The sequence below is a fragment of the Etheostoma spectabile genome, chromosome 1, assembly GCF_008692095.1.
Source record: "Etheostoma spectabile isolate EspeVRDwgs_2016 chromosome 1, UIUC_Espe_1.0, whole genome shotgun sequence".
NCBI lineage: Eukaryota > Metazoa > Chordata > Actinopteri > Perciformes > Percidae > Etheostoma > Etheostoma spectabile.
In genome coordinates, this window is record NC_045733.1 from 15398832 (window position 1) to 15411331 (window position 12500).

The 12500-nt window shown below is 42.4% G+C and overlaps 1 protein-coding gene across 12 annotated transcripts in view; it reads right to left on the reverse strand.

Annotated features, from left to right (window-relative positions):
• Positions 1–11: 11 nt before the first annotated feature.
• Positions 12–12500, reverse strand: part of LOC116706376 (bromodomain adjacent to zinc finger domain protein 2B) — a 69743-nt gene continuing 57254 nt past the window's right edge. For 7 of the 12 annotated variants that reach the window (XM_032543290.1, XM_032543741.1, XM_032543655.1 and 4 more), the window contains 18 exons: positions 10696–10761; positions 10229–10369; positions 9399–9653; positions 8586–8809; positions 8009–8083; positions 7693–7924; positions 7524–7586; positions 6779–6923; positions 5604–6397; positions 5183–5441; positions 4769–4924; positions 4314–4474; positions 3858–4186; positions 3136–3271; positions 2895–3041; positions 1886–2187; positions 482–625; positions 12–337 (listed from right to left, as the gene is read on the reverse strand). In XM_032543290.1, coding sequence (XP_032399181.1) covers positions 181–337; positions 482–625; positions 1886–2187; positions 2895–3041; positions 3136–3271; positions 3858–4186; positions 4314–4474; positions 4769–4924; positions 5183–5441; positions 5604–6397; positions 6779–6923; positions 7524–7586; positions 7693–7924; positions 8009–8083; positions 8586–8809; positions 9399–9653; positions 10229–10369; positions 10696–10761 — 3786 coding nt within the window. In that variant the 3' untranslated portion in view covers positions 12–180. The remainder of the gene's footprint in view (positions 338–481; positions 626–1885; positions 2188–2894; positions 3042–3135; positions 3272–3857; positions 4187–4313; positions 4475–4768; positions 4925–5182; positions 5442–5603; positions 6398–6778; positions 6924–7523; positions 7587–7692; positions 7925–8008; positions 8084–8585; positions 8810–9398; positions 9654–10228; positions 10370–10695; positions 10762–12500) is intronic. The other 5 variants (XM_032543894.1, XM_032543825.1, XM_032543959.1 and 2 more) reach the window with 1 other exon arrangement.

Here is a 12500-nt window from a genome sequence, read left to right on the forward strand (position 1 = left end):
TTTTCTCTTTCTTTTTAAAGGTGACATCTCTCTTAAGCACACCATGGGTTCCTTATTAAGGATTTGACTTCTTCCATCTTGCAAAGCCACAATCTCCATCAGAAAATAAAAGTAAAAGTAAAACCTGGTGCTCCGATATGAAAAGTTGAACAGGTTTATGGGCAAAATCAGAACAGACGTTTAGTTTGTTTGTTTCAGAAGCTCAGTCCAGCGCTTCTCAAAGAACTTCCTCATGTTATGACCAGCTCGACCAATGTCCGAATTGTCTTCGTTGTATTTTTCACAGTTATCAAAGACCAAGTTGACATCAATGATGAAAGTCTCCAGGTTTTGATACCTGAAAATGAATAAAACGGTCTTCATGTGAGAAGTACTTACTAAAACTTATTTTCTGAAAAACACCACTCTGACTTTAATTTGTGTGCAAACGCCCTGAAAGCTTTCAGAAGAAAAAGAACAAACGGAAGTGATGGGAACTTACTGGCTGCTCACAAGCTTCTCACGTATGGTGGAGAAGTCCATCGGTTTCTTGATGACCTTCCTGTAGCCAGGGACCGATTTCAGGTTGACGGGTGTGAGAAAAGGCCATGCATCCTGATGCCGCTCCAACTCAGCAAGGAGTACCCTTATGAACACACACAAATAAGCACGCATATGGTTAGACAGAAAAGGCTGTGGGTATCCCAATGACGGGCTGTCTTTCACTGGGAGGTTCATCATTCTGTTCTTCCTTTAAAGCGGCAATAATCAATATTTTTAATTTAACAATGGATTAAATCAGGGCTGTAGTAGTCGAGATTGGTCTTGGTCTTTTTTTGAAGGTCTCGTCTTGGAATCGACTGCTTTTTTTACTGTGTCTTGTCTCGGTCTCAGATAAAGAGGACTCTGGATTTTATTATATAAGACCGGTCAAGACCACAACTGCCTTTTTATTAATTTTATTGAAACTTATGGCAATAAAAGAGGTGAATGAAGAAGAATCCTAATTTGTTTTCTGTGGGGGTGTTTTTTATGGGAATATGGATCATTCAGATCAATTTGAGGAGTGCCTCTGGTTAGCATTTTCAACATATGATTGTGTTGTGCAGTATGTAACTCGCAAGGTCTTGGTCTCCATACACTAATTTTGGTGATGACTTGGTCTCGGTTTAGGTTTCCGGATTACAACTCCGGATCAATATACTGTACATGTCGCTGGTAGTAACAAACCCACACAGAATGATCAACAACAACAATCAACTCTGCAGTTCCCCTCAGCTCAACAAAGCTTTACTAGAGTCTTTCAGCTCATTGTTTTGGTTTTATGGCCTCCAACTTGATTGGCGTTTGTTCATATTTTGGGCCACAGCACGAGTTGGTAGAGAGCAAAAACAGAGCTAAAGAAAAGTGAATATTCAATTTATATTCATTAAGTTGACCCAAACCCAACTCTTAATGAATGATAATGTAGCTCCGTGTCTACTGGATGTGTAAATAGATCATCACATCAACTTAAAAGGTGATGATAATGTCAGTTTTGTGCTTTCAGCTTGTTTCTACTGCCTGTGGACAAAAAATTTGTTAAAGTTTATATATGATGTAAGGGGTTTTGTAATGTGTGTTTTCATAGCTAATACCAACCAGCACTAGCCAAAAATGAATTAGGCTCATAGCTGACTGGAAAAGCCTAAATTGGATTTGTTACAAGAAGACCTTTAATCTCAGGGTTCAACCACAAAATAATCGTATCTACTGATAAAGAGGGGAAAAAAAACATCAGCTCCCTGCAACGTCTTGATACAGTCCTGCAGGAGATGGCAGTGACTGTACAAGTTATTAGAAAAGGGGGATAAATAAGTGAAGGATTCAACAGAAGGACAAGTGTGAACAAGCCAGAGGCACATACCTGCATAACCCCAGATCCCTGTTGTTGTCTCTAGCTGTCTTGGCTCGCTTCACACACACAGGGCTCTCCTGATTGGCTGCTGGCAGAGCAGGTGCGTTCTCTTCTGTTTTCCTCTTCCTGCTGGTGTCTTTTGCTGCTTTCTTGGGCGTGCTGCCGGCGCTGGCCGGGTCCTCCTCCGGTACTTCCCCGTTACCTGCCTGCTTCACGTTCTTCTTCCCCTCTCCACCTTTCTTACCACCTCCTGCGCTGGATGCTACTGGTTTGTTTGGAGGTTTTCTGTTTTTGGGAGATGGGCCACTTGCCTGCACAGAGTAAATAATGCATTCTTTGAAGTTTGGTACAATTAAAACTAATCGAATAGTGTTTATCATGCTAATATTGGCCTTTTCTAAACTATTAGTTAAATTTGTCATTTCTTACACCACCAACCATATTTTTTCATTTCCTGACCACATCTACTGTACATAAAAACATTATGTTGAGATTGACATAAAATATGTTGTTTCTCAGAATTTTATGATTAAGAATAGAGAGTCTTATTGTCCCAGAGCGGGATAAATGCCAAATCCATTCTGCAGACAATCAAACGTAATTAAGCGAGAACTGCATAATCCTTGCAGTTGTTTCGAAGGCTTGAAGCCTTTGTTGTATTCTCTCTCTCATTCCTCCCTTATTTCCTCTCACCTCTGTATTGTCTACTTGCAAATCAATGCATAAAAAATCCCCAAAATACTTAAAATAAGATCTCTTAAAAAGTGCATGAAAACAATTGGATTTTTAGCAAGGGCTGGTGCAAAAATATCATCCTTCGACAGTTTGAATACAAAAATCAAATCTTTTTGTTTTGCCTGTCACATACCAACATTATCAAATGTTGTATTTAGTGCGGATATTCTTTCAGAGGAAGATGTAAATAAAAAGGAATAAATGCACAAATACCAACCTAGTATTCTCTCTACAAGCAATAAACTGCAGAGAGATGACAATGCATTACAAAGGGCTCTGATACCTTGGATATGCAGGCCGGGCAGTACCAGTCACCCTCTGGGATACAGGTGATCTTGGGTTTGTGACAGTAAGTGTGGCAGCCTTTGTCACAGCCATCACACAGCAGGAGGAGGTCCTCGTTGTCCCCCTTCCTGCACATCTGGCAATACTAAAAGAAAAACAAATGCATCAACTTTAAACGAGTGTACACTTCCAAAAGACTTTTTTATTTTTATTTAGCGGGGTGGAAAAATGCTGCTCACCACTTTCATAATTGACCTCTCCCAGGCGATAGACTTCTGCAGTTGTTGAATACACATGGCCAACTGGGCAGCACTACGCACTTCAGTCAGCGCCTTCCTCCACACCTTCATACCATGGGCCACCTCCTCCTCACCGCTAACAAAGGATAATAAGGAATGATGAGAAACAAAAACATACACATACCATGTACTTGAATATGTGGGCGTATTTACACACACACACACAAAGCACTAAACTGCATTAGCTGAACCAGCCTCCAACAAGACAGCAGATCATAAAGAGCTCCAACTGTGCAGAGACAGGCATGAAGATTTGGGGGGTACCGAGGAAAGGTACACACCGATTTTGTTATGTTTAGGGGAATTTCATGCAGATAGAGTGAAAACCTGTGAAAGTGTACACTGTACAGTGGGAAACATGAGTATGCCCATAACCAAGGTTAATGATGCACAACACCATGCAGATGTCCGCAGAAAAAACAAAAACAAGCCAGTAAACACAATGCCTTCACAGGAAATGAAACTGAGTGGAGTCCCCCAACCCACCCAAGAAACTGCACAAGACCAAAGAAACCAAAATGCAACAAGCCACCACAAAAATCTGCTGTGAAAGCAGCAAAGACCCTCCCTGTTTGAGTAGTATGGGAAACATAAAGCACACACAGTGAGAGGAGAGGGTCTTAGTGGGAGAGTGGGGAGCTTTGGTTGGAGAAATGACCTACCCTTCCCTGTCAGCACTAGTGGATGGGGCGGGGGCAGGGACAGTGACCGTACCGACATTATCCAGCCTGATCTGAATGGTGGTACCTAAGGGGCTCCTCAGGTACCTTCTCTCGATGTTGCGCTCCAGATCAGCCAGACGTGTCACTGCTATGTCCAGCGGGTTGTCCAGGTGACGCATCACCCCGCCCTTCTCCCCCCGCTCCTCCAGATGCTCCTTGGGGTCCTTGTCTCCCACGTTTGCAGACGCTGGCGTTAATTTGGTTAGGGGTTTGTGCTCGTAATACACCAGGTCCTCTCGCTCAGATTGAGGGTCCGGAAATGTCCAGCCCTGGAAGAGAAAATTGTCTGTTTAGGCTTATTGCCTTTGATGACACCATGTTTCAACATGACATGACACCATGTTTCACCATGTTTCAACGACTTACACAATGTGTAGGGTTGTGTGAGTGTTTTACCTTGACCTGCAGGCTGGCTGCAGTCACCTTCCTCTCCAGCTCCTCTACCTGCTGCAGCACGGCAATGTCCATCTCCATCGCCTGCTCCTCAACACACCAGCCCCGCACAGACTCCACACTGACCTGGCTCTCCTCCAGCTCATGGAGCTCGATCATGGCCACTGAAGGTACGGCATGAGGGATACCAGACAGTCAGCCATGAATAAACAGACAAACACACTCACTGGTGCAGGTGAATACACGAGAAACGTAGCCAAACATCCACGGATAAGTAGCTTGGTCATAAATAATACAATGTTTTCATCAGAGCTGCATGAGGGATCAAGCTGCCAAGTTGAACATCAGCACTTAAAATCTGTATCTATAGCTATAAAAATCTACCTTCTACATATATACATACCGATTTATGCTATAAACAGGGCGTATGTACTCAGCAGTGGTGTTGAGGCACTTACCGTCTTTGTGTTTGGTGCAGACCTGGGGGATAATCTCTGTGTATTTCTGCATTTGCCTCTGGAGGCCCTTCTCCCTCATGCCTCGGCTGTGTAGAGCACCGACTAAAGCCCTCAGCTCCTCAATGTCAGACACCCGCCACCACCCTGTCAGCATCTCTGTGAAAGTGAGCACAAACATCCACGTAAACTACAAGACACCGAACATACATCACTGTAAAAAGGCGCTTCACTCAGCCATGTTATACCCAAATGAAATTGCGTACAACAGAGCAGAATGTTCCCTAATCTAATTATCTTGGATTGTTCATGCAAGTTAAATTTTTCAGGCAGGTGAATTTTTTTTCAATCAGAAAATTGAGGTTCATTATGGCCTTCATTTTTTTCTCTCTCAGTGCTTATTTTTTGGTCACTCACCATCTGGAATAGGCCGAGGTATGGTGTGGTCCAGGGATTTGGGCATCTCTAGGGTAGGAGAGGGTATGGATGAGGTTTTTTCAATGCGAGGTAAAGGGGATTCACTTTTGCTGGAGACACTTGCTGTCGTGTTGCCCTCCAGAGAGTGACCCAGCATGGGGCTGGGACTAGGGCTGCTGCACAGAGGCAGGCTGGGACTTATCATACCACAGGGCCAGCTTCCAAAAGAAACTCCTAGCAATGAAGCACCTGCCTTCACCTGGGGAGAAAAGAGGAAAAATAAGGGTCAAGGGTGAGGGAGGTTGAGGAAAAAAAGTGCGAGTCACAGTTTAGGTGATCTAGTATATGGTGATCTGGAACACGGCAAAAATAACTCTACAGAACACAACTGTCTCTATTTGTGTCCGGCCAGCAGCCTCACCTGCAGGGCTGATAGTGGGTAGTTGAGGAGGCCAGCTGGGTGGTGCGGGCTGGCTGAGGCTGAAGCAGCAGAAGGGGTGAGAGGCAGGGCAGGGGACTGAGGTGGGGATCTTGGCCTGGCTGGGGTAGAGGTCGCCTGGGGAGACACACGGGGCGCTGTGGGAGGAGTTGTGGTGATGGAAGTGACGTCACAGGGGTTGCGAGGGAGCAGACTGAACCAGTGTCCACTCCTCTCTGTCAAGACTCTGAGTAGCTGGTCGCTGGCTTGGAATGACAGGTACGGAGATGAGGTTGGAGGAGTGTTCCCTGGGCTTTCATGTGGGACTGGCAGGCACGGGACAGATAAAGAGGTTGAGGCTAGGGGAGTGATGTTTGTAGTGTCTTTAATAGAGTTTTTTTTTGCTACTGCCGGCTCAGAGGTATTGTGAATGGGGGAGGAAGATGTTACCGTGCTTGTTGCAACAGGAGTGCCCACAGGGCTGCCGTTATGTCTCCCACGGGGAATATCCTTGTCCTCTGCCATTACAGTGTCTTTGCCAAAGTCCTTGCCGTCATCCCGGAATGTGCACAGTTTGGAATTACAGCCCGGCTGCTGGTAGAAAAGGGCCGTGGAGTTTTTCTTCCTCTCCTTTTCCACCTCGTTCTCTTGCTCCAAGCCTTGTGTTCTAATGCTCTGTCCATCAAGGTTTGTGGCGTTCTCCTTCTGCAACTCGATCTCCTGAGGTTCCTCTTTGACCTGGACCTCCTCTGCCGCTCTCCTCCTTCTCTGTCGCTCCTCCTCCAGTTCCTCTGGAGCTGCCGGGAAATGAGAGGGCCAATGTTAATGTGGCTGAAAACACAACTACTGTAAGTAATAGTACAGCTGACCGCTGATTATTCTGGGACATTGTTCTACGCTTGCTTCCGGCAGAAAAGTAGAGTTGTGTCAAATGATTAGAGTTTACAGACGCAATCTCAAATTAGTTAGAATAAAGATAAACTAAAAAATCATCAGCACATTTCACACTGCCAAAAAACAGCTGAACATGCAGCTTAACAATCTTGTATTTACATCAAAATCTGATGATTTTTATTTTCCAGACTGAGCATAAAATGTGCTATGCAATCAGATGAGCCAATTGGAGCATCTTAGCATTGGAATTCATCAACCTCTAATGGGTGTTGTATTGTAACTACCTTCTCCACTCTCCATGGCTTCAATGAAGACCCCTCCGCAGTGGGGAAGTACCCAGTACCGGCGGCGGTAACGGTCCTGGCCATACATCATCGAGCGTAGAGAATGGGATATTTCAAACAGCTTTCGTCTGGTCTGATGATGTTGCTGCAATGGTAAAAGACATACTCTGTGATTTCTTTGTTATTCTGATTCACGTATACACCTTCAGGAAATCACTGCTTTCTCATTCTATTGTAATCACTGTGATATATTGAACACGACATGCTATGCTAATGAGATAATTTATTAAGCTAATTAATGCCTTCATTAGCAAAAAGCCCTTTGTCAGCGTACATGCTCATAAAAAAGTAGAAAACACATGGTCGTTTTCAATACACACTGTATATTAAAGCATTTAGAGGTTGTAGCTATTTTATCATTGTCTATAATCTGATCTATTATCTAGAGTGTAGGAGGTGTTTGTGGTGTTACCTCCAATGCATTGTATTTACAAAATAAACACATCTTCATGGCAACATACAGTGGCATCCTGCATAACCATGTACAAGGTTGGAGGGAAACAAACATAACAATAAGACTTTTTCATTCTTTATTTATCTTTTCATAGTTTTTGACTAGTTTTTTTTTAATCTCACTGCGTGTCCCGTTTTTAATCACACATTAGCAGTGTCAAATAACCATGCATTCATGTTTTGTTATTACCTTTGTCACAGCACTTTACAGACATATTAAAGAAGAACATACCTTGGCTAATTTCTCTATCTGCTTCTCCAGCTCCTCCAGACTGGTGGCTTGGTCAACCTCATCCTGGCAGGACAAAACAAATAATTGTTTTTAAATTATTAAATGTCTGCAAGCAAGCCTTCAAGGTCAGTTTGAATAGCGGATCTATAGATGGATCTATTGTTTTTACCTCATCATATGTCTCCACTTTTTTAACCTTCTTAATTTCTTCCTCCTCCTCATCCTCCTCCTCCTCTGCCTGGTCATCACTGTCGTCATCGTCGTCATCATCATCGTCGCTGTCTCCGCCCAGTTTCCTCTTGCGTTTGGCGGCAGAGGACGGAGTGCCCATAGACTGGTTCTCTTCAACACCCATACTGGCCTCCCTCCTCCCAGTACGTTTGGCATGAATGGTCTTCAACCTGCATTAACACACACATGTTCAGCGTGATAGTGTACAGAAAGTCATTGCATTATTTTTTGTTTTAGGATTAAAGGAAACTTACTTCTTCAGTTTTCCCTCCATAATGATCTTGTCCTTCCTCATGTTTGCCATCTGATCCAGGTTCTTGTCAATCTCACTGGAAGTGGAAATACAATCCTGTCAGTTACAATGGTGCCGATATACGTCCATTTTTTTGGTACTTTTAGAGAGCAATAACAGATGTATTTAGTAAAAATCACGGAGAATGGCAATTATCTCTATCCAAAGTAAAACGTTTAATAAGCTCAAACCCTGAAGCACAAATGAATACTTGCATAATTTCATTACATTAAAAAAGGACTCTACTGCAAATCACTGCTCCCTACTGCAGCTTTTGTAAGCATTTTCCACTGCATCTATTAAACCCACCATTAGTGGCTAATGCATAACTTCAGTGTTATGCAACATAAAACACATACAGAACATGGTAGATTAATATATATTTTGTGATTTTAATTATGTGAATCCAGAGGTAAAGGTAGTATGGTAGACCACTTTATAGCCATTCACCAATGTGACACTGACGCAAAATATATTAAGAGTACAGTGGAGGGTTAGATGGCCCCACTTTATTTTTCAGTTTCAGCTGCATCTCCTACCTGATAACAGCTTTGCTGCAGGCCAGCTCATTAGCCAAGAAGCCCAGGATTGAGGCCTTCTGGGTAGGCTTGTGGGCTTGGAAGGCCTTGGTCTTTAAACTGAGGGCCAGAGGGGCCAGCTCAGTATTGGCACAATGGGCTCCCATGTACATCTGTAGCACCTCAGACACATTATCCCTGTTGATGCCAACATTGGTCAGGTGGTCCCCCAGCATGGTTTTTGTCTGATAGAGGAGGAAAGGACAACACATAAGTAAACTTGATGAACACATCCTTGATGGCTTTAAGTGGATTGACTATTAATTTATTTACAATGCAGGAAAAAAGTCCTTACATCTTAAATCTAAACACTAAAATCAAAAATAACAATAAAAAAACAATGCTACTTTTAGTCTAATGCAGTCCTGCATTTCAATTGGACATAAAAAATTATGCAGAAGTAACTTAAAAGTACCCATTCTAAGAATGAGTCTCTTTCAGAGTAAATTAATGACATGCATTAACTTTTAAGTGATAAGTTATAAGATTATAGGTTCTTTAGTAGGTAGAAGGTCTATATACACAACATGTTGCTGGATATTTTAAATCTAAGGAATGTAACATATTTACTGAGTTTAACTTACGTTTGTCAAGCAAAGCAATGTATAACTATACTAATAAACCTTATGTAGTATAATGCTGTAAACCAATACCAAATAGAGCAATACATGCCATATTTCCCTCTCAGGTGTAATTTTCAAGCTGGCCCCACTGGTTCAAAAAGTATAATACATAAGTACAATGCGTGCCTTGATGAACTTTGAACTCGCTCACCTTTTGTCCAGGTGGCAAACCGGGATCACAGACTGCCAGAGAAAGCAGTTTGACCAGAAGGTCTTGGACCTGGCCCATGCTGTCCCCCACATTGAGCAAGCCCTCCTGTAGCATGCCCAGGGTAGGCACATCCACATTCAAATCAAGCCCCAAAACCTTCCCGAAGCCTCGCAGGAACTGCATCAGCATCAGGCAGTTAGACACGGCACGTCCTGGTAAGATGAGTCCAGGGATGCGGGAGAACTCAGGGAGAGGCTTCAAAGGAAAGTGGGCAAAGTTAGGAGTGTTGTTGTATGTGTGAGAGACATTAAATACAATTTAGACTTCTAATCTATGATCTTAACATTTATGGGAAAATGGGTAAACAGCTGTCATTATATCTCACATCTGTTGACTGTTATCAAGATGGTGCTTTCCAATTTATGGAAATGACTGAATAATTTTTACATTATGCAGTACTCTACTTTAACCACTTGAGGGAACACAACTCCACACAAAAATGCTCACTACATGTGGTCTTATCGTTAGTACTGCCCCTCAGGAAAATGTTAAACTGACTATCAATAATAATATAATAATACTACTAATAATAATTATTATTAGTATTGTTATTGTTATAATAATAATAATAATTATAATAATAATAATAATAATAATGGCTGACAGGAATTTTTGTGACTGACAAGTAAATGTATTTAACAGCACTTGAATGAGAAAAAAAACTGACAATCTACATTACATTAAAGTGTGTATAGGCTAAAATTTGATTATAATTTTTTTTAGGTGATCAACTTCACACCCACAGCACTGGCAGCTACTATCTTAACTACCTTATGATCAGACAGACACATGTCTTCATTTGGCTTCTTCAGTTCCCTCGCTATCTCCAGCTCCAGCCTTCGTTGCTCCAGTTTGCGCTCTTTGTTCAGTCGCTTCTCATCCCTTTTTTCCTGCCGCAAGCGCTCACGCTCCTGGAGAGTCCAAAATTCAAGAGAGCATTAAGGAAGCAAAGTGTATGTGTGTGTGTGTGTGTAAAAACAGACAAGAAGGTTTACTTGACTTTGCTGAGCAGTATTAGAATTCAGCCTAATGCTGCTGTGCATTCAAAAGAAAAGTGCTTGAGGGCCAGAATCTTTTGACTTGGTAAGTATGTAGAAAAAAAAATGAATGGAAGAAAAGAGTGAACAAAAAAAAAAGAGAAAGCAGGAATCCATCCAGGGAATAATGACTTTGGCTCTTTTTATGGAGTGGACTGTGTGTGTGTGTGTCTGCATTTATTTGTGTGCATATGGGCTACCTCTGCTTTCTTGCGAGCCTCAACAGCCTTCATCAGCATTATATGTTGCCTCCTCCTCTCCCTCTCCTAGAGTGGTAAAAACACAGGCCCATTAACAGGCACACATTGCACATACAACACCAAAGGTCGACTACATGTAGTATGCATTAATGTGAAATTGTGAAGCACAAAATTCAATAGAGGCACCATACTTGAACAAACACAAAACAATGCTTCACATGTATACACTTTCACATGTATGGTGGAAGCATAAGTGAAGGAGTAATACATACAGTAATATGATGACAACCAAAAAGCAACACAAAGATGCGGTACAAAGTAGATGTGATGACAGGCTCAAAAAAGAAAAGCAGCTTGAATCGGTGGCGGCGCCTCTAAACTAAAGCTGACACAACAAAAGCAACAAAAAGCTGGTTGCCAGAAGTCTTATGACGTGCCACATTGGCATGATCAAAATAATAAAATATTATTACATGAGTCAATGCTAAAGGCTTTTTGACATCTGCTCATAATATTTGGTGAGGGGACGGCAAATAAGATTGGATGGTAAAGTCTAGCTACAAACGAGCAGTTCCACTTCAGTAGTTTTTGCAGCGTAAGTATTAGCACAGTATGTGATTGTTAAGGATGAGACGTCTGTGTTGTTCTTTGGTGCATGATACACAGTCTACTGCAAAAGGGCACAGGAATCACCAGTGACTGACTATCATTTTATTTGATCTCTTTAGGTTTCTCGCTCCACCGTATCAGGCTGTCATTCCCTATGTGATCCAGCAGAAAGACACAATTGCCACTATTAGGGCTTGTCAAGGACATTTCCAGCACATACCAGGAACTAAAATAGGCTGTTTGTAAGGATTGTTTTGTCAGTGTGATAAACAAAATAGGCTAGATGCCAAGCACTCTGCTACAATATTTCTATGTCCTTATTGGTTTGATTTATCTACAAATAGAAAACTTAAAAAAGGACACATTCAAAACAGACATAGCCTGTGGCATTCAGCTTTTCAATTCATCAAAAAACATTGAATATGTTGAGGGATATTATGATAACAAGCTACAGTACATCAAAAGCATTGCAATTGCATGTGACAACCGTAAATACAAGGATTATTATCATGTATCTCAATTTGCCCCCCTTCATTGTGCTCCAAGTGAAGGTACAAGGGGTTAATGCAACAGTCAGAGGCTCAGAGTCCACTGTGAAACAGATAGGCAGACCTTCAGATTCAGCTGTGACTGTGCATGAGTGAGTAGGGCTACAAGCAGGACAGCCAGGCCAAAATAAAATGCTACACAGAACCATATTTGTCCCTGTGGTGGAATTAATTGTACTGTTGTTCAACAGTCAATTAGGTCTATTTTCAAGCAAAGGTTGTGCTGTGCCTGGAAGTATCTTCACCATAAAGACAAAATGATTCTCAGTAGCTGTTTTCATTCTGTGTGCAGGGGCAGTGAATGACAGAGAGGCTGGGATGGGGCAGGTTAAAGTCCAGACACTCTGTGGACTGCAGAACAGATGCACGGACGAGCAGACACAAGCTCGATGTCTTGGCCAAAATCGTCAAGCACTCATGGGTAACACAGGCTATTCCAATACAACAGACAATGTATGTGATGGATGGAAACTCCTCGAGTGCACTTTGAGACAGTGAGTGTGGATTGGCTAGCTGTCTTTGCAATGCATTCTGAGTAGAAGGGGGAGGATGGGGGAGGGGGACAGAAGCTGCCTGGCCACCGTGACAGGGTCAGTTGTCCCTCAGGACGAGCAGATGGAGGCAGCATACTGACTCTTTTTCTCTTTT